This window comes from Peromyscus maniculatus, chromosome 14 (genome assembly GCF_049852395.1).
Source record: "Peromyscus maniculatus bairdii isolate BWxNUB_F1_BW_parent chromosome 14, HU_Pman_BW_mat_3.1, whole genome shotgun sequence".
Classification (NCBI taxonomy): domain Eukaryota; kingdom Metazoa; phylum Chordata; class Mammalia; order Rodentia; family Cricetidae; genus Peromyscus; species Peromyscus maniculatus.
In genome coordinates, this window is record NC_134865.1 from 32,380,346 (window position 1) to 32,401,347 (window position 21,002).

Consider the following 21,002-nt stretch of genomic DNA (forward strand, 5'->3'; position numbering starts at 1 on the left):
GCTTGTGTGCGATTCCCTCACTGCGTGCTTCAGGGCTCCCCTGTGTTCAACCGTTAACACCACCACCAAAACAACAATACAGAATTTGATGTGCCCACACACTTGGAAATGCCTAACACAACTCCAGCATTAATTCTTCTATTACTGCTTAGTTTCCTCGAGACCCCAAACATATTATCAGCAAAGATAGACTAGAACTGAGTGCAACATGCAGTACTTATGTTCACACTGGGGTCTCATTTCTACTCCCTGGAAAGCTGCCATTTATTCCCACATATGATACATGAAACAAACATCTAATTACACCTCTCAGGTTATCATTCAGATGTACTCTTCCTTTCACTATTTTCTCTGGCTTAAGCTATACAATGAAAGCTTCACACAAAATTAGATAAGATCTTGTCAAAAAAGATTTCTCACATCAAGCTGTAAATCCATTTAATCCACTACACTGCATTTATGAGTAAAAATACTATAGGAGAGGGAAATTATAAACCAGTTTCACAATCTATTTAGATTCTACATGCTTACTCACTACTTTTCCTTACAGGCAAATCTTACAAGCAGTTTTCTTGCTTTTCTAAGTAGTGGTTTCAACTCTGGCCTGTTTTGTTCATGAGGCTAGAATTCTCCTCGTTTACTAAGCTTAATGCAGAAATAACGTCATTGGTTTTCAAAACCTTTGGATAGCATGCTCACAGTCCTGCTTAGTCAGATGACAAAAATTCTATGTGAGCAGATGTAAATTCTATGAGGTGTGCCTTCTACGGTGATAACTACGAATATAACCATTGCTTCTTTCCAACAGAAAACAGAAAAAGAAAAAAGAAACTATTTTGCAATTTTCAGAGAAGTTTGAAGAAAAAGTTACCGAGCTGTCCAGGAAGCCGTTCCCATCTGTGTCATAAAGCCGAAACATAACTAGAATGAAAAAAAAAAAAAAACATGGAAAATAAAGAAATTAGCAATGAGAAAGGTCATGTTGGATTAGGATAGATTTCTCAAAATTAAGTTTCTGTTTAAAACAAATACTTCAATTCCCCAGCTCAAAACCTTTATTTGTGAGTTTTTTTTCTTGTTTGTTTGCTTTTGCTAAACTGAAAATAAAATAACTGGTTAATAAAAATATTGGATTTCAAACATTAAGTTTACAAAATCGTATTTGTAACTAGAGAGAATTAAATAGCATTGTTTGCTTAAATTTGATTTTTTGATCCTTAGCTGTGAATTCAAATATGAAGGGGGAGTTGAAATATTCAGCATCTGGTTATTAAAGGGCAGAGTGGAGATAGAAAAAAACAGCCAATTTAGAATTTCAGAAATCAGTTAAAATTTAGAATTCGTGGGACTGTTTTCTTATGCCTAACATGTGAATGCTCACCCAGCTGCTGGGCTCACCTTTGCTGTGGCAGTCAAGTGAAATGGGACACACAGGTGCATCCCAGAAGCTGGAGCCCACTACATAAACACAAGTCACTATTATCATTCATTACAAAGAATGTGAGAGAGGAAACAGAAGCTTATAATGAGATTCTCTCTAGTGGGGGAATCTCAGCTCCTAGGCATACAGTATCAGAACAACCATTTTCGTGTCTCAGGTTGGATCTGCAGCCAGACTTCATCTTTAAACTATTCAAGTACAGACACTCGGAACACAGACACTCCTAATGAGCTAAGAAAAGTGGAAGAGAAGTCCAAGGCCTGAGGGCTCCCTGGTATAATTCACAGACCCCAAGGAGGCCATAGAAGAGGATGCAGGTGTCATCTTAAGGCAAACACATGGCAGAATGTCACAGCTGTAAAAACAGAAGAGTGGAAGTGAAGGTTTATGTTGAGTTTGCATAATTTCCTGGAGGAGCTTATGCCTGAGTTCTGCATGCTTACGGCGACACTGGTAACTTGGAGAGTGTGCATCACTGTAATTGTTCTTGAAGTTACTGCTTAGAGAATTCCACCAACCAAGACATAATGGACACAAGACACAAAATTACTCTGTGTATCACTATACATTTTTCAATGTCATCAAATTAACTATGACTTCATATTCTTTTACAATAGGAAAACAAGCCTTAAAGATATAACATCAGAAGAAATGTGTATTTATGGAATTAGGGTTGGTTAAAATTTTAAGATAATTAACCATGTTAATATTGATCTCCCTCAAATATTCAGTAACTGAGAATAAAATGGTAAAAGTCAAAGGAAGAAAGCCTCCCACAACATAGACACAGAGCATCTAAGATTTTCTAGTATAAGCAGAAAATACTAAGAATACTTTTGTAAGTGAAAAGAATTCAGAGACTACCCAGAGAAGTGTCCCACACCAAGAAAGGCTAAGGCAAGCCAAGCCCAGCTCTATCTCAGAAGTAGGACAGCAGCTCTGCCTATTTCCACTGGAGAAAATGTCTGTGAAACCAACTTAAACGGCTCAAACTTGCTGCAGTTTTCTGACCACTGGCAGCTGAGCCCAGGGACTCAATAAGAAAAGAAAAGTTTTAACCGAGGAACGAGAATAAGAGCAAAGAAAGTTCCTCCTGGATGCAAACAGAATCTATATGAAATTAAGAAAAATCAGAAAAATAGAGAAAAGGTCGTCACAAGATGCAAAATACGTCCCAGAATGTGGAATGCAACAAAAAAGAACAGTAAAAAAAATAAATAAATAAATCCAACCAAGAATTTAAAATTCTGCCTTTGAAGTACAATATTCAAATAATGGTTCCAGAGAATGTAACAAGTATCATGAGGGGGGAGGGGGAAGATTATTAATGAAAACGTAAAAAGATTACAAGTGCTCAAACAAAATACACAGTTGAGAACTTGAAAATTGACTAGTTACAGGGAGAGAGAAAAGTAATCAAATAAGGGAGAGGCAGTCATTAGCTCCATGGAAAACAAAAGTTATTCTGTCCACTATGTCATTGAATACTTTTCCTTTTAAAAAATCATCTTTCTAAATAATATTGGTAAAAGTAACTTTTGAACCTTAAATATGAGCAATACCCTTTCTTCATAATATTTAAAAGTAGAGATAGACCATTATAGATTTATAGATGTTTCCATGCCAAAATAAGCCCACTATTCAGATTGTTCTGTCAACTTGATGTATTTCAAAGGTGGGGACTCGCTATGAAGTTTTGCGCTAACTTGGCCCACTTTTTCTATTTTTATACCCATGTCAACTTACTTTATGTAGCAACAGTTATGTGCCCACACTTGAAGTTAGCTAAAAGGTCAGAGCAGAGTCACATTATGTAAGATGAGAAATTTTCTACCTTTCTAAAACTTTTCGTCTTTCAAAACTTTTGAAAATTTCTGTCTATTTTTTTTTTTGCTGAATATCTCACAACACAAACTATATAGTCTTTGTACTTACCCTGATATGCTACTGTTATGAAAACATAATGCTGAATTCCTTAGACAAAGTATACATTTTAATGATATTTAACTTGGAAATTCTTCAATATGCAATTTTTAGTTACCTACTTTTCAATATCTAATATTAAAGTTTAAAGACAGGGGTTTAAAAAATTGATTGCCTAGAAAAATTTGATATCCAACATAATGCAAAAATACTCTTTCCATATTTCCTATAAGAGAAATAAAAAGTGTAACTACTGAATTTTTCAAATAAAAATAGATCATACTGTAGCTCAGAAGTCATGAGCCTTCTTTGAATAAAAAGACTGGTGGCTGAAATTACTTTCATTTGTAATCTATAGGAAATCCAAATAAGTGGTGGCCAGTAGGGCCTGTTAGTAATACATTTCAGAATTTTTCAGGTTAATTTTACACACAGTGGCAACAAGGCAGTTCTAATGATAGTCATACACTTCCTAAATGCTTTCCTGTTGACTTCTCTTTTATACACTTTTCACTACTACAAGGCTTAAGGATCAAGAGAATATGGGGAAATGGCAGAGGGATTCATAATGGGAGGGGGTCCTCAAGTGGCACTGGGCTGGGTCAGAAACACTAGGGGAAAACAGTGAATATGGAGGCCGTTGGCAACGCGGTGGATCCGCTGGCCCATATGAGAGCCAGACATATGACAGCCACCGGGAAAGAAAGAAGGAATCTTCTTGCATCCCCACCACACGTACCTATGTTGCACACTTTGCAAGTGAGTAGGGCAGACATTGACAGAAACATGAGGACTGGGTTAAGCAAATGCAGGTGAAGAAATGATGTATGCCCCAGCATTAGTGCTTGCTTTGTTTAATGGGGCAGACTTTAAGCTGACTCTTGCACAAATGCTTGCTGGAAAGAACTGACGGGAAGACGGACAAGATGGGAAGCAGTAAATAGAACCATCACTTGAGTGGAGGACACACTCCTTTCATGAATGTTGGTAACAATGTAGGCACTCTATCTAATGCCAACAGGAGAGAATCCTAAACACCGCTGCCCAGGAAACAGTCCTTTCAGGTAAACTGTGGCAGTGAGGTGTCACTGCAGAGGAGAAGGTGCATAATCTATTCCTCTTCTAAATGGGGTGCTGGGCCAAAAGCAGCCCTGCCTCCAGCACATTCCTTTCAATCAGACAGTTGTCAGGTCCTACATCCTGGGGCACCCAGTAACCTGTCGACAGGTCCTGCGAGTGACTCTGGTAAGTAATTGTGTGAGAGCGTCTGACCTAAACCCAGGTGTGCACATCCCATTTTGGTGAGCTACGTCAACGGAAGATCCAAATTCATTTCTCTCCCTCACGAGGAACTATTTTCCGTTCTTCACATCCACTTATGCTCCTTTAAAATAAATACCTTTTCTTCTCTTAAGTTCCAGTTCATGTTATGTTTAATATGGCATAAGTCTATAGTAAGTAACTATGTAGTTCATTAGCCACTATTAATGTACATCTTATTGCAAATAATTATAGGAACTGAAACTGTAGAAGAATGTTAAGAATTTGTAAATGTGCAACCGCAGACAGGTTAAAACCCACAAATTGCTAAGGAAGTAGATGAAGGGTAGATTTGATTCATTGATGTGGGAAAATATCAGACATTTAAAAAGAAAAAGTAAAAACACAGAATTCCTGAATATGTTGATGTATATTCATAGTAATGGACATAAAATCAAGAGGTCAGAAAGCAAGGGTATACTTTAAGCCATCTGATAAAAAGTGTAGCAACACCAGAAACTTTCTATGGTTTGGAGAAAAGTTTGAAGGCATAATTGTAAACTGAGGAAAATGACCCCGAGCCAGCTGTGAGCTTGACAAAGAGCTGGGAAACTCATAGAAGAAAGAATGCCACTGAAGAGCAGTCAACAGCAGGTCAGTTTCACTGGGGTCATCCAGTGCTTCAGAATGAGTGAATGTTCGATTGTGGACAAAGGATGCATGGCGTTAAGAACAGAACCAAGAAGCGCGATTCTTACGGATCCAAAATAAAAGCAATGTTCTTCTAGGTGGCATAGAAATAATTAAACTGCAGTGCCAAAGTCCTTTTTGGGGGGAGATGGATGGTGCCTTCATTAATTCTCAGATCTGGAAAAAAATATTTATCTTCATCATCAACCCAAACATGGCCATGAAGACACCTGAGCAAACTTTCTTTTTGGCCATCGCTTCAATAGAAACTCACTGTTTACTTTGGAATGAAAGATTTCTCCATGTTCTTAGGAATACAAAATAAATCTTGAAATGCAAGTATTCAATGTTTATGAATAATAAATACATATTTAAAGAATAATAGCCATATGATTTATTCATAACCTAAGCTGGTGTGACTCCTAAATAAGCATAGTAAATGCTTTACTTGTGAGAAAAATAAAAAAAATTATTAAATTATTAAGTTTTATTAAATTTAACTAAACTGCTTTGTAATTATAATATTAATACATTACAATATTTTAAATTTTGTTAAGAAATACTGAAGTTTGGTTTTATGACCTTCACTGTTATTTCAGTAGTAAAATTTTAATTCATTTTAATGATCTCTAATATAACCCAGTTAATCTAGCCACCGAGTATACAGCAACGGCTTTAGTTATAATGAGCTTTACAGGGAGATCAGATTATCAGTGATCAGTTGAGTCAGTGTTTAAAGAGTGTGCTCTTTCGTTGTAGTGTGTACATGCTACCACCAGAGAGAGCTCAGTCACTGCAGTTTAATAAGAGTGTTAACTAGGTACTTAGAAAAAAGTCCCTGCCTGTCATATTGTAAAAGAAACAAAAATACTATTTAATTATTTATAACACACAGAACCAAGTCCTGTAAATGAGGCATTTGAGAAATTGTTCTCTGCTAAAGAGAGTGTTAACCTGATGTCGAAGGGAGGTTGCCATGGAGAAGAGTATAAGGTGTGTGTGTGTGTGTGTGTGTGTGTGTGTGTGTGTGTGTGTGTGTGTGTGTTTGATGCTCTTGAATGTGTGTGTGATGCAGGAATTGGGCATTTGGTATTTCTTAGAGCATTTTCTCTATCTAATAGTTCAAAGTATCCAGTTACTTCTTGTTATCTCAAAAGAGCCAAGGAGAAAACATTTAGAATCCATGTGATGGATAGACATGTTTAAAAAGCCAATGGAAACAAATGTAATTTGATAATTTATCAGAAAATGGATAGATTTGCACATAATAATAACCAAATTTCAACATTTCTTAACAAAATATGTTTCAGAATTCCAATTAAGATGCATTTGTAGTTAAATTTAATAGTAACTTTTTGACTGACTCTGAAAAAAAGGCATTTTTTTTTAACAATTTAGGCAATTATAATTATATCAACACACAGTCCTTACTCCCACCCCCAGCTTGGTGAGTAAACACAATTCCCGAAACATACACTCAAGTTTATCCTCGGGTCTTCCTCTTTCCAGAAGAGACAGATAGCAGACAATGTCCTTGAGGTGGATCACTTCTGGGGAGCATGTATTTGCTGGAGAAGAACGCGGAGGGGTGATGGCACCCTTATTCATTCTCAGACCTGGAAAATATATTTATATTCATATATTTAAAATATTCACTGTGCTCTAAAATATTTCTAAAGGAAATAGCACTAAATATTATGAACACACACACACACACACGTGTGTTTGTTTATATATATATATATATTCCTTAAATATGAAATGTCAAATGCATTCAAACACCAATATATTATCTTTCCATGTGTGTTGTAAATAATGCAAATAAGACAGAAACTTCCAGGATTCAGTGGCGGGGGCAGATGTATCTTAGCATTGCCCAGGGTGTGTGAGATGATGCAAAGAGTGAAGATATAATGAACCCACATCCAGTCTTCTTGTCTCTGTATTAGGCAGTGACAAATAAAAATTTACTTGAAAGATACCAATAATTGTCCTTTCATAACATACTGAAAAGGTGATGGGAGTCTGTCATATTATGATTTATATAATGAGGGTAAGTAATCCTTCATAAAATACACATTTATGTCAAGTATTTGCTAGCATAAGATATCCACCTACCACCCTGCTGTCCATGAGTATGAATGAGCACAACATAAAGTGGGATCAGAACCAGCATGGTGGGCATTCTGAGAAAAGGCAATGCATATGATTGTAGTTTGATTTCAATATAGTCTTCATTTGCTGCATTCAAGATCAGACTGGTAAATTATAAGCCAGACACATAAAAACATTGAGACTTTCTCTTTTAAAAAAAATCTTCGTGTTACTTTCAAAATCTTAAAAAAAAAAAAAAAAAAAAAAAAACTTTTAGCAACACATACACACACACACACACACACACACACACACACGTTATGGCACTCATGTGGAGATCACAGGACCACTTGTGGATGTTGCTCTTCTCTTTCCATCATGTATGGAACTCAGATCATAAGGCTCAGCAACAAGGACTTTTAGTGCCTGGGCCTTCATCTCCATGGTCCCTGTTTCCAAAAATCTCATGAGTTGTCCTGTTCTAAGACAATGGTGGAGGAATTAAATATTTCTTTACAACTGTTGATGGTGATGTAACAGGAGCTTCTTCACAGAGAAAATTCATCTCACAGAGAAGCCTTTGAAACTACATCAAGAGAACCCAAAAAGGCCTGAGGTAAATCTCAATTCTAACTGAGATATACATTGCCAAGAAGCATTTGACCACAGTTACTGGGGGACTGAGTATATCATGGATTCCTAATCTGTCAACAATTATGGGGAAGAATATTTTGAACCAAATGTAGTTTGACCAGCTGTCCTTCCTTGGCATAAAACCTCCTGACAGAACTGTTTGCAACTCTAACTCTTTCTGTTCTTCTTGTTATATCATCTGGGTGTCTCGATGGCCTCAAATATCAAATGCTTTACAAAACTGTCTTTGGCTTTTATCATTGCTGATATTGCCCCTAATAATAAGCCTCATTTAGAGTGTTTCTAGTATCAGACAGGAATCACTAACAGGGGCTTTCATGCATCATCTCACTTAACGCTTAAATTAACCTTGTGAGATCAACTATATTATCCTCACAGAGGAGAAACAGGCTTATGATTATGGCTGCCCCAGAGTTTCACTGCCAGCCATACACATCTGTCTTCCTCATTCAACCCTGCCAACCTATGTAGTATTTTTCCATTCAGGACACTGTGAAAATAAGGAAAATAATTGACACCTTAATATAGACACACACAAGCATAATTTGTGGCTTTCATAAACATAAATATTTTCTATTATAACTTATCATGATTATTACATCTCACTTCACCCTTAAAATTGCATCAGAGAACCTCCGACTGAATCACCTGCACGTGTGCCTATCAGGGCCCCGTCTGTGGGACACTTTTCACCTCCTCCCTTTGTTCTTACTTACGGCAAAACAGTTCTTCATTATCTGCCAACTCCACTCTCATTCACAGTTCTCAGGGAGTTATACATTTTAAATTAATTTTTCCTCATAATGCACAGATCACTGCACATCCAATACAAACTGATATTTCTTTTTACTTGAAAGGGAGCATAACTTCAACTGTAATACTGAGCTTTAAAAGGATTTCACAATTCCCCCAAATAATTACAACTGACCAACTAAAGTTCATCCAGCTGCTGGAGTCAGGGCGTCTGACTTACAATAGAAGACGTTGTGGTGCTGACCTTTGAAGATTCCCCAAACATAGCAGTGAATTATGGTGATAAACTACAACATGCGTCATCCAGCTGGGGAGCTAACTCTCCTTCCCAAATGCCCAGCCCAGGGTCCTGATGACTTAATCAGCTCAATTTATCTTAACTCCCTCACACAAATTTTCCAAATAGAACAAGGAAAGAAAGGAAGGAACACGGTCTCATTTATGTGGAAGATAGTTCAGCTGTATATTTTTAAAGGTTAAGGTATCTGACTACTCATTTTCATAATACTGCATTCAAGGTAAAATGGAGACAATGGAGACCACATCATCTCCTTTTTGTCTTTCCAGGGTACAGAGTATATTGTAAGAAAATCTATACACATACACACTTCATTTCACATCACTTTGTAAATAAAATATCAGCTTTATGACAAATATGAAATTAATGTCCCATGCAATTCCCTTATTTAAAATATGTAGCTCAACAAAAAATAAAATAAAATATGTAGCTCAATGGCTTTAGCCCGTTCACAGAATTGGGCAACCATCGTGACCATCAACGTTTAATTTTTATTGTTGTTCAAAATATCCGCATTCATCGGCAGCTACTCTGCCTCCCTCTACTCAGTGACAGACTCATCCACTTCCTGTCTCTACAGATTTTTAACATCACTTTTTGAAAGAAAATATTATTATTGTGCTTGTTTGAAGATTAGTAAATATTTCTCTTTTTGTGCTGATAACATTTTCTAAATAAAGGCTTCATTGTGCATTTAACTGTCATCATTATATTTAAAATTTTTAAGGTGCAAAAATATGGGCATATATGCAATCTGTACATTGAAAAACTAACAAGTGTTTCCAAAAGACTAATTAAACAAATCTGAGTGGTAAAATATGTACCCTTTGTAATGATTCATGTAGTTACTCAGATAAAATAAAGAAACTTTACTTGGATAAGACAAGACATTTTTCACAATCATTTTGACAAAAAAAATCAAAGTAGATATTATTAATGTTTTAAATCTATATTTGTGAAGACTTTTTTTTGCAAATGGAAATCATGATAAAGGAAGAAAGATCTCATTTCTCACCTGTGTACCCTCCTCACTATGCAGAAATCCTCACTATTAACATTCCCTTCCAGTTCTTACTAGCAACTGTGCTGGCTAGTCTTACATCAACTAGTCTTACATCAACTGGACACACACACATACACACACACACACACACACACACACACACACACACACACACACACACACACAAAAACAGTTATCTGAAACAAGGAAATCTCAATTAAGAAAATGCCTCCATAAGATCCAGCTGTAAGCCATTTTCCTAACTAGTGATCCATTGGGGAGGGACCGGCCCACTGTGGGTGGTACCATCCCTGGGCTGCTAGGCCTGGGATCTATAGGAAAATAGTCTGAGCAAGTCACTTGGAGCAAGCTAGTAAGCAGCACTCCTCCATGGCCTCTGCATCAGCTCCTGCCTCCAGGTTCCTGCCCTGTTTGAATTTCTTCCTTGGTTTCCTTCAGTGATGGACAGTGATATGGAAGTGGAAGCCAAATAAACCATTTCCTTCCCAACGTACTTTTTGGTCATGGTGTGTTGATGCAGCACTAGAAACCCCAACTAACACAGTGACTTATACAGGAATTCTATTACCCAGTCTGATTATGGAATCAATGCTGAGTTGGAGTTATTGGCTGAAATAGCAGTAGATTAAGGCACAGCCACTGTGCCGAAGTTAAAAACATTTCTCAGTCTCAACAAATACGTTGGCATTTGAATATTTCAGAGCACAGTAACTGAGTATCACTTAGCAGGAATTGTATGGTAGGCTTTTCAAAGAAGCTTTTTCACTTAATAGCATGCAGTTTACTTTCCTCCGTGACTTCTTATGAGTTAATAATTTCTTTTTGCATTGAGTAACATTCCATTGCCTGGATACTAACTTTATCCATCTCAGAATTGAATAAACTTGAAATGGGTAATCAAAGACAAGTGATTATTCAAACAGGTTTATTCCTATTCCCAAGACCTCTATAACACCAACACACTCTTGCTTAGGCGATTAAAAAATCCTCCTTCATATATTCACTTTCTGAAAGCAGGCATTGTGTCTCAGTCTTTCTTCGGAGAGGACATTTATGTAGAGGATGGGTATCAAACTCAGATTCCCAAGCTTGCAGAGCAAGCAGTTAAAGCCTGAGTGGTACCTCAGCCTCACAAGGTCCAGGATTTGATAAATGAGTCTTGTTTGCTTTGTTTCTTTTGCCTATTTTTATTTGTTTGATTGTTTCACTTCGTTTTGTTTGAGAAAAGGTCTTATGTAGCCAAGGCTGGCTCTCTAGCTCACTGGTTTACTGAGACTGGCCTGGAATGCCCGACATTGCATTTTCTCTCTCTAAAATGATGAGTGAGGTCATAGGCTTGCCACAGCAGGCCCAGTTAGCACTCCTTAGTACAACAGCACAAACTACATAGGGCTTTTGACAAGATACCAGGTAATGAGTGAAAAGGGACACTTTGCTTCATTTAAATTTTAGTAGCTATCAGTAGTTAATGGCTGCCATATTGTATATTGCCCATCCAGGTTGTGGATGTGGAAGCCAGAGGGTGACATCCATGTTTTCCTAAAAATTCTCTGTTGTGTCTTTTGAGATAGGACCTCTCGCTTCACCTGGAGCTTGAAGATTCAGATGCTGTTTGACTACCAAGCCCCAAGGATTCTTTTCTATTACTGCTAGTACTCATCGATAACTGGAAGTTGACTGAAGCTGGTCATGGTGGAATCCACCTGTAATACCAGCCTTCAAGGCAGAGGGTCATGAGTTCTAGGTGAACTTGAGCTACAATGTGAGGACCTGGCCAAAAAAGAAAAGAGTTGGATGCCTTATTTCTTGTTATTTCGAGTTTATATACATGTACGTATATATAAACATGCATATGTCAGCTACTTATTAGGGAGCATAATTTCCATTTACCCATAGCCTGCATATTGAATGAAATTCCAATATAACACTTTAAACTCATGACTCCTCGTTCAGAATGTATGACATTATACAAAAAAAAAAAAATGAAATGAAAGAGAAATTAGACCGTGATGTGTGCAAACCAAAACACTAGTTCAAAGCATAGTGGTGATATGCTGACATTTATTGATCATTAACAGTGTATCTATTTTTATTTTAAAGATTTCCATGCATGATGATTTTTACTCTTTAAACCAAGTGAAACAGGAACGTTCATTATTCCCATTTTAAAAAACAAAGATTAAGAGACTGTTCAAGAACAATTCAAAGGCAGTTTGACTTGCAGCTGTGAACTTTAAACATATTTGTGTGATGAGAAGGAAAGAGGGGAAAGTGGAGACAGAGAGAGCAGATAATCTATCTCCTGACTCTCAGTAAATGATCTAAGAGGCGCATTGATTAGTCCATAGACAGTTGGAGGAAAATAAGGAATCCCAGCCACAGCTAAGAGGTCTAAATTTTCATTTTCCATTTGGCCATGACTTGTAACAGTTATTACAATACTATGCATTTGTGAATGAGTGTATCCACACACATTTTTATACTCATAATTACACACATGCCCACATGTTTACCAAATTTTTACCAAAGTTGATTATAGTGAAATGGTTTATAAATTATTTTTCTTATCTATACTTTTGACACAGATATAGAACTAGCATGATGTTTAAAAACACCAATCTGAATTAACGCACAAGGCATTTATCATTAAGCATTTAAACAGTTCTTGAGTAGTGACAGTCAAGTACTGATGAAAACAGATTTCAACTTACTGCTTTAATAGAGCATTGTCACAGAGGGAGAAGGCAAGCTCTCAGGATCTCAATAGTTTTTTTTTTTCTTGCTACTGTGAGATAGTGATGCAGCAAGTGCCCTGTTAAAAAAAATGTGCTGGGTATCTACAGTATTAACTGCATCATTTGCCTTAACTAAAGTATTGCAAACTCTGGAAGTGTTTTTGAACATGTAAGTAAAAAAATATTAAGATAATACTATTATTTAACATTGAATCATTAAGATGTAAATGTTTTTTATCCTTTATTCTGCAAAGACTAAATTTAATAACAAAATGTTTACATTTTGAAGTCCAATTATGGAGAAAATTCAGGCAGGAAAATATTTTTTAAAATGAAAAATCCACTCAGTAGTTATAACTAGAGAGAACTCTTCTTTACGTGGCATGTGTAAGGGTCTTGAAGTTGGAAGTTTTGTTGGTGGCAGTATAAAATATTTGCTGAAGTAAAATAAGTGCAAATTACGGGTACCACGACCAATGACAATTAGAAGAGTGGATCTGGTGCTAAAGCAGTGTGAGGCATGCAATGGTTTGTATAAATAAAGGAAACCCTTAGTGGCTGAAATGCTTAGTTGTTTTTGTTTTTGTTTTGTTTTGTTTTCTAGAGCATTTTTATGTCAGTTTCAAAGCCTATTTCATCAAGAAGAACAATTATATTGATATCATTTTATGGAGCACTGTATTTTAAATGCTGACTACATACCAGAAGTCTTGTTCACTGTCATGCAAACATTACTGTCTATGTGGTTTGAGTGTGAGGAGACCCTGTCTGCCCTTGGTTCACTTCTAGAAACTCAAGTAGCTCATTAGCATGAAAAACATATCAAGCTGCTTTGTAGTGAAAAACACACATACAGTCTCTCTCTCTCTCTCTCTCTCTCTCTCTCTCTCTCTCTCTCTCTCTCTCTCTCTCTCTCAGTGTGTGTGTGAGAGAGATACACCCACACAGATTCACATTCACACAAAACATACACTCTCTCTATTTCTGTCACATTCACAAAACAAATAAACAACAACATATCAGAAAACAATTTAACTAGGTAAGAATATTCTAAGGCTATTTGATAAAAAGAGGCTTTTAATACAGGTACCTTGTTTTCACTATATAATTTTCTGTTCTTAGTTTATTAATTTCCTTGTGAACAAAAATTGATTTCTTTCTCTTTTTTCAATCTACAATAGGCACTGGTATTATATCCCTCATTTCATAGAAAACATGAAATGAGATAAATTTGGCTTTTTGTATTGTGGCATCCTGATACACATAGTTTAACAACTCACACTGATTAAGCATTGCATGACAGTTAAACAATGGAAATATTTAGCAAAGAAAAGGTAGCTAAACTTTTTCAAGTTAATAAATGTGTGTGAGATTTCTCTCAATATTAAATATCCTCTGTACCTTTTATTGTTTCTGATTCATCATTCCTCACAACATCTTCCAGATCACTGGCAGCAAGCTTATTTTCAGACTGAAAATCTTGTAACGGATCTCTAAGTTCATTTGGATGAAAGTCATAACGAAGCATGACAAGCAAATCTCTTCCACACCTGGGCTTCGCTTCCACCCCGGCAACCTCCTGCTGGTCTCCGCTCACTTCATCAGCATCCGCCAGGCAGACACTAATCAATCAGTACTTCTAAGAACTTGACCTTCCTCCATCCTCTTAAGCATTCCTCAGGATTTCGACCCTGCCAAAAGTTTCTCACCTTCTCTGCGCTGCAAGGTCCTAACCAATCATTCACTCTGGGTGGACAGTATTGATTCTTAGCAACCCTTACTCAGTTCCATGTAAGTCACGAGAAAGCCAGAGCTCCCCGTGATATGAGCCTTTGCCTACACTGTCTGTCTTCTGTCTTGCTCATCCTTGTCTATCTCACTCATTCTTATCTGTGTGCATTTACCTTCTTTAAAAAGGTGCTGTGCTTTAGACCTTGACCCTTGTCCCCCAACAAACGTAATGGTAAAGGTCAGGTGATGCTATTAAGAGGGAGTGAGTCTGACCCTTGTCCCCCAACAAACGTAATGGTAAAGGTCAGGTGATGCTATTAAGAGGGAGTGAGTCTTTAGGAGGTAAGGATTACTGAGGGGTTTGGGAGTCACAGGGATTACCAATAGGCCTTTGGGTCACTGGGGGGACTATTGTGAAAGTATCTTTTAGACATGACAGGGCCATTGCACTCATGAACTCACAGCAAACCAGTCATGGTGGCATATACCTTTGACTCCAGCACTCAGGATGAGGCAAGGCTGGTCTATATAAAGTGAGACCCTATCTCAAAACACAACCGAATCTTGAATAAAAAGTAAAAGTGCAATAAGCTCACAGAATCCTGGACAAGACCTGTACAAAATCAAAATGGAATTTCTATATGGACTTGGGGAGGGGGCAGGAAACAAGAGACCTAGCCTTTGTCTTTAGAACTATTGACGGTTGATAGCTCTGTGTGGAGGCACAGAGTGTGGCCCCTGGTAGGTGATCATACTCTAGTGAATGACTGCAGATCCATGTATATATGGCAGCACTAGATGTACTCAGTGAGTGGTGGTTGTGTTGATGTTGATGATGATGATGATGATGATGATGATGGTGATGATGATTATGATGATTATGAGGGTGATGATGATAAAAGAGGAGAGGAAGTTCATAGGGGGATGTGGAGGTGGATTTGAGAAGATTTAGGAATGACCAGTGGAGGTGAATATGAGCAAAGTACATTATATGCCTGTATAAAATTCTCAAAGAAACCAGGTATGGTGTTGCATACCTTTAATCCCAGCATAGGTTATAGCAGAATAAGGTATCTCAGAAGTCTGGAGTGATCAGGATTGCATGCGTTCCTTCTCTCTTGCACCCACTGACTTATGAATACAAGTCCACTTTCATAGGTTTTGGGTGCCAAGGATTTTAATTTGCTTAGAAAATAATACTTTTATATAAGCATATTCATTAAACTTGAACTTGTAAACCCGGAGGTAATGTTGTCATGTTTCTGCTAGCACGTTTTAGAGACTGGGATTTGGGATCTTGCTGTAAGACACAAACAACAATTAATGCAACTGCGGTCTTTTCAGTGGCTAGACAAGTCTGGTCATAACAAGTGCTGGAAAGCACGTGTGTTTAACTCAACACAAAGCAGTAGAGAGGAAGAAGGATACATTGTAACCTTTGGAAATGAACAATTTGAGGATGCAAGTCATCAAGACAAGTAGAGAAAGGTTTGAGTAGAATGTAATTGGCCTGTGGACTGTAAGAGTGCTGCCTTATGAAACATCCAGAAAGCCAGCTCTTTGGTACATATGCATGGCTTGTGGGCTGAATGATCAGACCATGAGGAGGCCTCTAGGCATGTAATGTTTCAGAATACCTATTTTCTTTCAATTGTTTAAGCTTTTCAATTTCTTATATTTTACCTTTTTAAAGCTTTTATTTTATTTATGGTGGGGCAGGTGCATCCTACATTACACATGTGTAGATCAAAGACTAGTTTTCTGCGTCTATTCTCCGTTCTCAATGTGAGTCTTGCTGTTGGAACTCAGGATATCAGTTTTGACAGCAAGTGCCTCTACCTGCTGAGCTGTTTCATCACCCCAAGTGCCTATCTTCTTTAGGATATGGAGAAAAATACATCATATATTTAGACTGGGGGTAAAAATTGAATAAACTTTCAGAATTTAAAATAAGTTTAATACTACCAATGCATGGCATGGGAGATCTTTCTATCTTCTGATATCTTCTTTAATTTCTTCCTTTAAAGATTTGCAGTTCTTGTGATACATGTCTTTTATTTGCTTGGTTAGAGTTACCACAAAATGTTTTATATTACGCATGGCTATTGTGAAGGGTGATGTTCTCCTGATTTCTTTCTCAGTCCTTTTGTCAACTGTATATAGAAGGACTACTGAATTTATGAATTGATCTTGTATCCAGCCACTTCACTAAAGGTGTTTATCAGCTGTAGGAGTTCCCCGTGGAATTTTGGGGGTCACATATATATACTATCAGATCATCTGCAAATAGCCACACTTGGACATCTTCCTTTCCAATTTGCATCCCCTTGATATACTTTTGCTGTTTTATTGCTCTAGCTAGAACTCTGTGTACTGTATTGAATAATGTGGTAAGAATGGACAGCCTTGTCTTGTTTCTGATTCTACTGGAATTGTTTGGAGTTTCTCTCTACTTAATTTGATGTTGACTGTCGGCTTGCTGTATATTGCTTTTAATATGATTAGGTATGTTCCTTGTATCCTCGATCTCTCTAAAACTTAAAAGATAAATCATGAAGGGGTGTTGAATTTGTCATGGATTGGTAGGATTAACATAATAAAAATGACCATCTTACCAAAAGCAATCTACAGACTCCATACAATCCTCATCAAATTCCAACACAATTCTTTATAGATATTGAAAGAAAAATACGTAACCCCATATGAAAAAACAACCAAATGAAAAACAGGACAACTAGAACAATCCTATATAATAAAAGAAATTCAAGAGGCATCACCATCCCTACTACAATTTCAATCTCTACTGCAGAGCTATAGTAATACAAACCACATGGTGTCAGAATAAAAACAGACAAATGGAAGAGTGGAACCAAACTGAAGTCACAGACATAAATCCACACACCTGTGGATACCTAATTTTTTTACTAAGAAGCCAAAATTTTACAAAAGAAAAAAGAAAGCATCTTTAACAAATGGTGCTGGCATAACTGGATGTTGGCATGTAGAAGAATACAAATAGATACATATCCATCAACCTGCACCAAACTCAAGTCCAAGTGGATCAAAAGATCTCAACATAAATCCAGTTACACTGAACCTGATAGAAGAGAAAGTGGGAAGTACCCTTCAATGCACTGGCATGGAGACAAGTTCCTGAATAGAACACTGGTAGCAAAGGCATTAGGATACATAGTTAATAAAAGGGACCTCAGGAAATTAAAAGGATTCTGTAAGGCAAAGGACACTATCAATAGGACAACAAGCCAGCCTCCAGAAAAGGAAAAGATCTTCAACAACTCCATATGTGACAGAGGGCTGATTTCCATAATGTATAAAGAACTCAGGAAACTAGACATCAAAAAAGCAAATAATCCAATTAAAAAATGGGATACAGAAGAATTTTTCTCAACAGAAGACTCTCAAATAGTTAAGAAACCCTTAAAGAAATGTTCAAACCTCTTTAGCCATAACGGAACTGCAAATCAAAATGATTGGAGATTCCAGCTTACATCTGTCAGAATGGCTAAGACCCAAAACACAAATGACAGGAAGCAGAACCAAGGGAGCACTCCTCTGCTCCTGGTGGGAGTGCAAACTTGTGCAGCCACTTTGGAAATCAATATGACAGTTTCTTAGAAAACTGGGAATCAATCTACCTCAAGACCCAGCGATCCCACTTTTGGGCATATACCCAAGGGATGCTCAATCATACCACAATAACACATGCTCAATTATGTTCATAGCCACTATTCATTATAGCCAGAACCTGGAAACAACCTAGATGCCCCTCAACTGAAGAATGGAAAAAGAAAATATGGTACATTTACACAATGGAGTACTACTCAGATGTTAAAAACAGTGGCATAATGAAAATTGAAGGCAAATGGGTGGAACTAGAAAAAAAAATCATCCTGAGTAAGGTAACCCAGACCCAGAAAGACAAACATGCTATGTTCTCACTTATAAGTGAATATTAGCTATAAAGTAAAGGATAACCAGGCTACAATCCCCAGTCCCAGAGAGGCTAGGTAACAAGGAAACCGCAAGTAGGGACACAAGGATCTCCCTGGGAAGCTTGTGGGTGGATTGGAGAAGGGTGGGAATGGGAACTTGAGGGATTGGTTTGGGGTTGGATGGAGGGGGAGAGTACTGAAAGAGATGACTGGAATGGGGGAGACATTTTGGGGTCAAATAGAAACCTGGTACATGGAAAGCTCCCAATAATCTACAAGAATGACCCCAGCTAAGACTCCTAGCAACAGGGGATATGTAGCCTAAACTGGTCATCTCCTGTGACCAGGCAAGACTTCTAGTGGAGGGACCTGGACACCAACCAGCCACACAACCTTTGACCTACAGACTGTGTGACCTATGGGATGCGCTGGGGGAGATTATGGGAGTGGCCACCCAATGGTCCAGACTGAAGCCCATGCCATGAGAGTGAGTCCACCTCTGGCACTACCTGGGGTGCTAGGACCCAGAGGCTGGATGACCCAGAAACCTAGGATAGGACCAAATGTGATTGGGAAAAAATATCAATGTAATGATGCCTAAAGATATTCTGCTGTACTCATAGATTGGTGACCACCCCAATTGTCGTCAGAGAGCCTTCATCCAGCAATTGATGGAAACAGATGCAAAGACCCACCGCCAAACATTAGGCCAACCTTGGGGAATCCTGCAGAGAAGGGAGAGGAAGGATTGTAGGAGCCAGAGTGGTCAAGGACGCTACAAGAAAACCAACAGAAACAACTAACCTGGGCTCATAGGAGCTCACAGAGTTTGACTGACAACCAGGGAGCCTGTATGGGACTGATATAGGCCCTCTACATATATGTGACATTTGTGTAGCTTGATCTACTTAGGTATCAGTGGGAGAAGAGGCTATCCCTAATGCTTTGGCTGGCTTTGGGAACCTATTCTTCATACTGGGTATGTCTGCAATTCAGGAATTTTCTTAGAATGGAAGAGAAATCAGAAGATGGTGATTGCAGTGGCACACAGGGTACCTAAGACTTTGAAGAGGTCGAGGTGGCAGCGGAGAACTCGCCAACCACCTCAGGAGCAGCTCCACACATCCAAATCCAAGGCTAACTATCAATAAGTAGTGTGGAACAGATTCAATAAAGGTTCTCACAAAACTAATTTCTCTATTTCATAAAATGCCACACAGATTATTAACATTCAGTGACAAAGCGTATCTGTACACATGCAAATTTACATACAAAACCTTCGTTGCTATACATGATAGTTAGCATCTTTATGCAAGGAAAATTGAATGTTTTATTTTTTTATAATATGTACCATATTTGAGCATAATATATTGGTGGTAATACCTTTATTCCTATTTTTTTTGTTTCTATTTTATTGAGGAGGTCCTATTTTTCAGTTCACACAGAGTATCTTATTTCTGCTGGCATTGTTCTAACAAAGTAAAATGAAGTCCCATGAGGGTGATCACGGTCATTACAAAAACTTTCTGTTCAGAAGTAATCTGAGATTTTTCCAAATTCAACTACATTCTGTGTAGATAACAGACTATTTTAAAACAAGTTCCTAGGAATAGCAAAAGATTTATGTTTTCAATTTCTGAGCCAACGATACCCCAGCCCTTGCACTTCTGTATTGTGTCCATTGTTCCTTGTTCCTCAGGAAAAAACAGCAAAAGTGTTTCTGCAAAGATGGGCAGAAGCAGTCATAGGAAGGACACTGGACACTCAGTTCTTCAGTAAGGAGCCATGCTTTGAAAAGGAATGTGCATTGACTTATGTTTCTGCATGGGAGTTGCACAGCACTTATTCCCTTCAAGTAGATCTACACAGGATATGAAGTTATTCCAAATGAGGTACAGTCTGAATAATGCTTCATTTGTCTGTATTTTGAAGCCTAATTTGATTGTTTTTCCTATTAAACTGGACATTCCTACTTTGTACTAGTATGTGATGTTGGGGGAAACAGGACGTTAGAGGTCTAAATTCTTTATAAGCCCACTTAAGTCATTAGAAATAGTCTCTATTTCCTGGAGACACATGAACTATGAACCAAGGGCTGAGGGGCCCCCAACTGGATCAGGCCCTCTGAATAGGTGAGACAGTTGATTGGCTTGATCTGTTTGGGAGGCATCCAGGAAGTGGGACCGGGTCCTGTGCTCATTGCATGAGTTGGCTGTTTGAAACCTGGGATTTATGCAGGGACGCTTGGCTCAATCGGGTAGGAGGGGACTGGACCTGCCTGGACTAGTCTATCAGGTCGATCTCAGTCCTCAGGGGTGGCCTTGATCTGGAGGTGGTGGGAATGGGGGGTGGGCTGGGGGGAAGGGGAGGGGGGCAGGAAGTGGGAGAACAAGGGAATCTGTCGCTGTTGTGTAGAACTGAATAGTATTGTAAAATGAAAGAAAAA

At 37.9% G+C, this 21,002-nt stretch overlaps 1 protein-coding gene across 6 annotated transcripts in view; it reads right to left on the minus strand.

The window, feature by feature from the left end:
- Window positions 1-21,002, minus strand: part of Dgkb (diacylglycerol kinase beta) — a 707,644-nt gene that overhangs the window by 508,617 nt on the left and 178,025 nt on the right. For all 6 annotated transcript variants that reach the window (XM_006983950.4, XM_016002476.3, XM_006983949.4 and 3 more), the window contains 2 exons: window positions 6,790-6,930; window positions 872-921 (listed from right to left, as the gene is read on the minus strand). In XM_006983950.4, coding sequence (XP_006984012.1) covers window positions 872-921; window positions 6,790-6,930 — 191 coding nt within the window. The remainder of the gene's footprint in view (window positions 1-871; window positions 922-6,789; window positions 6,931-21,002) is intronic.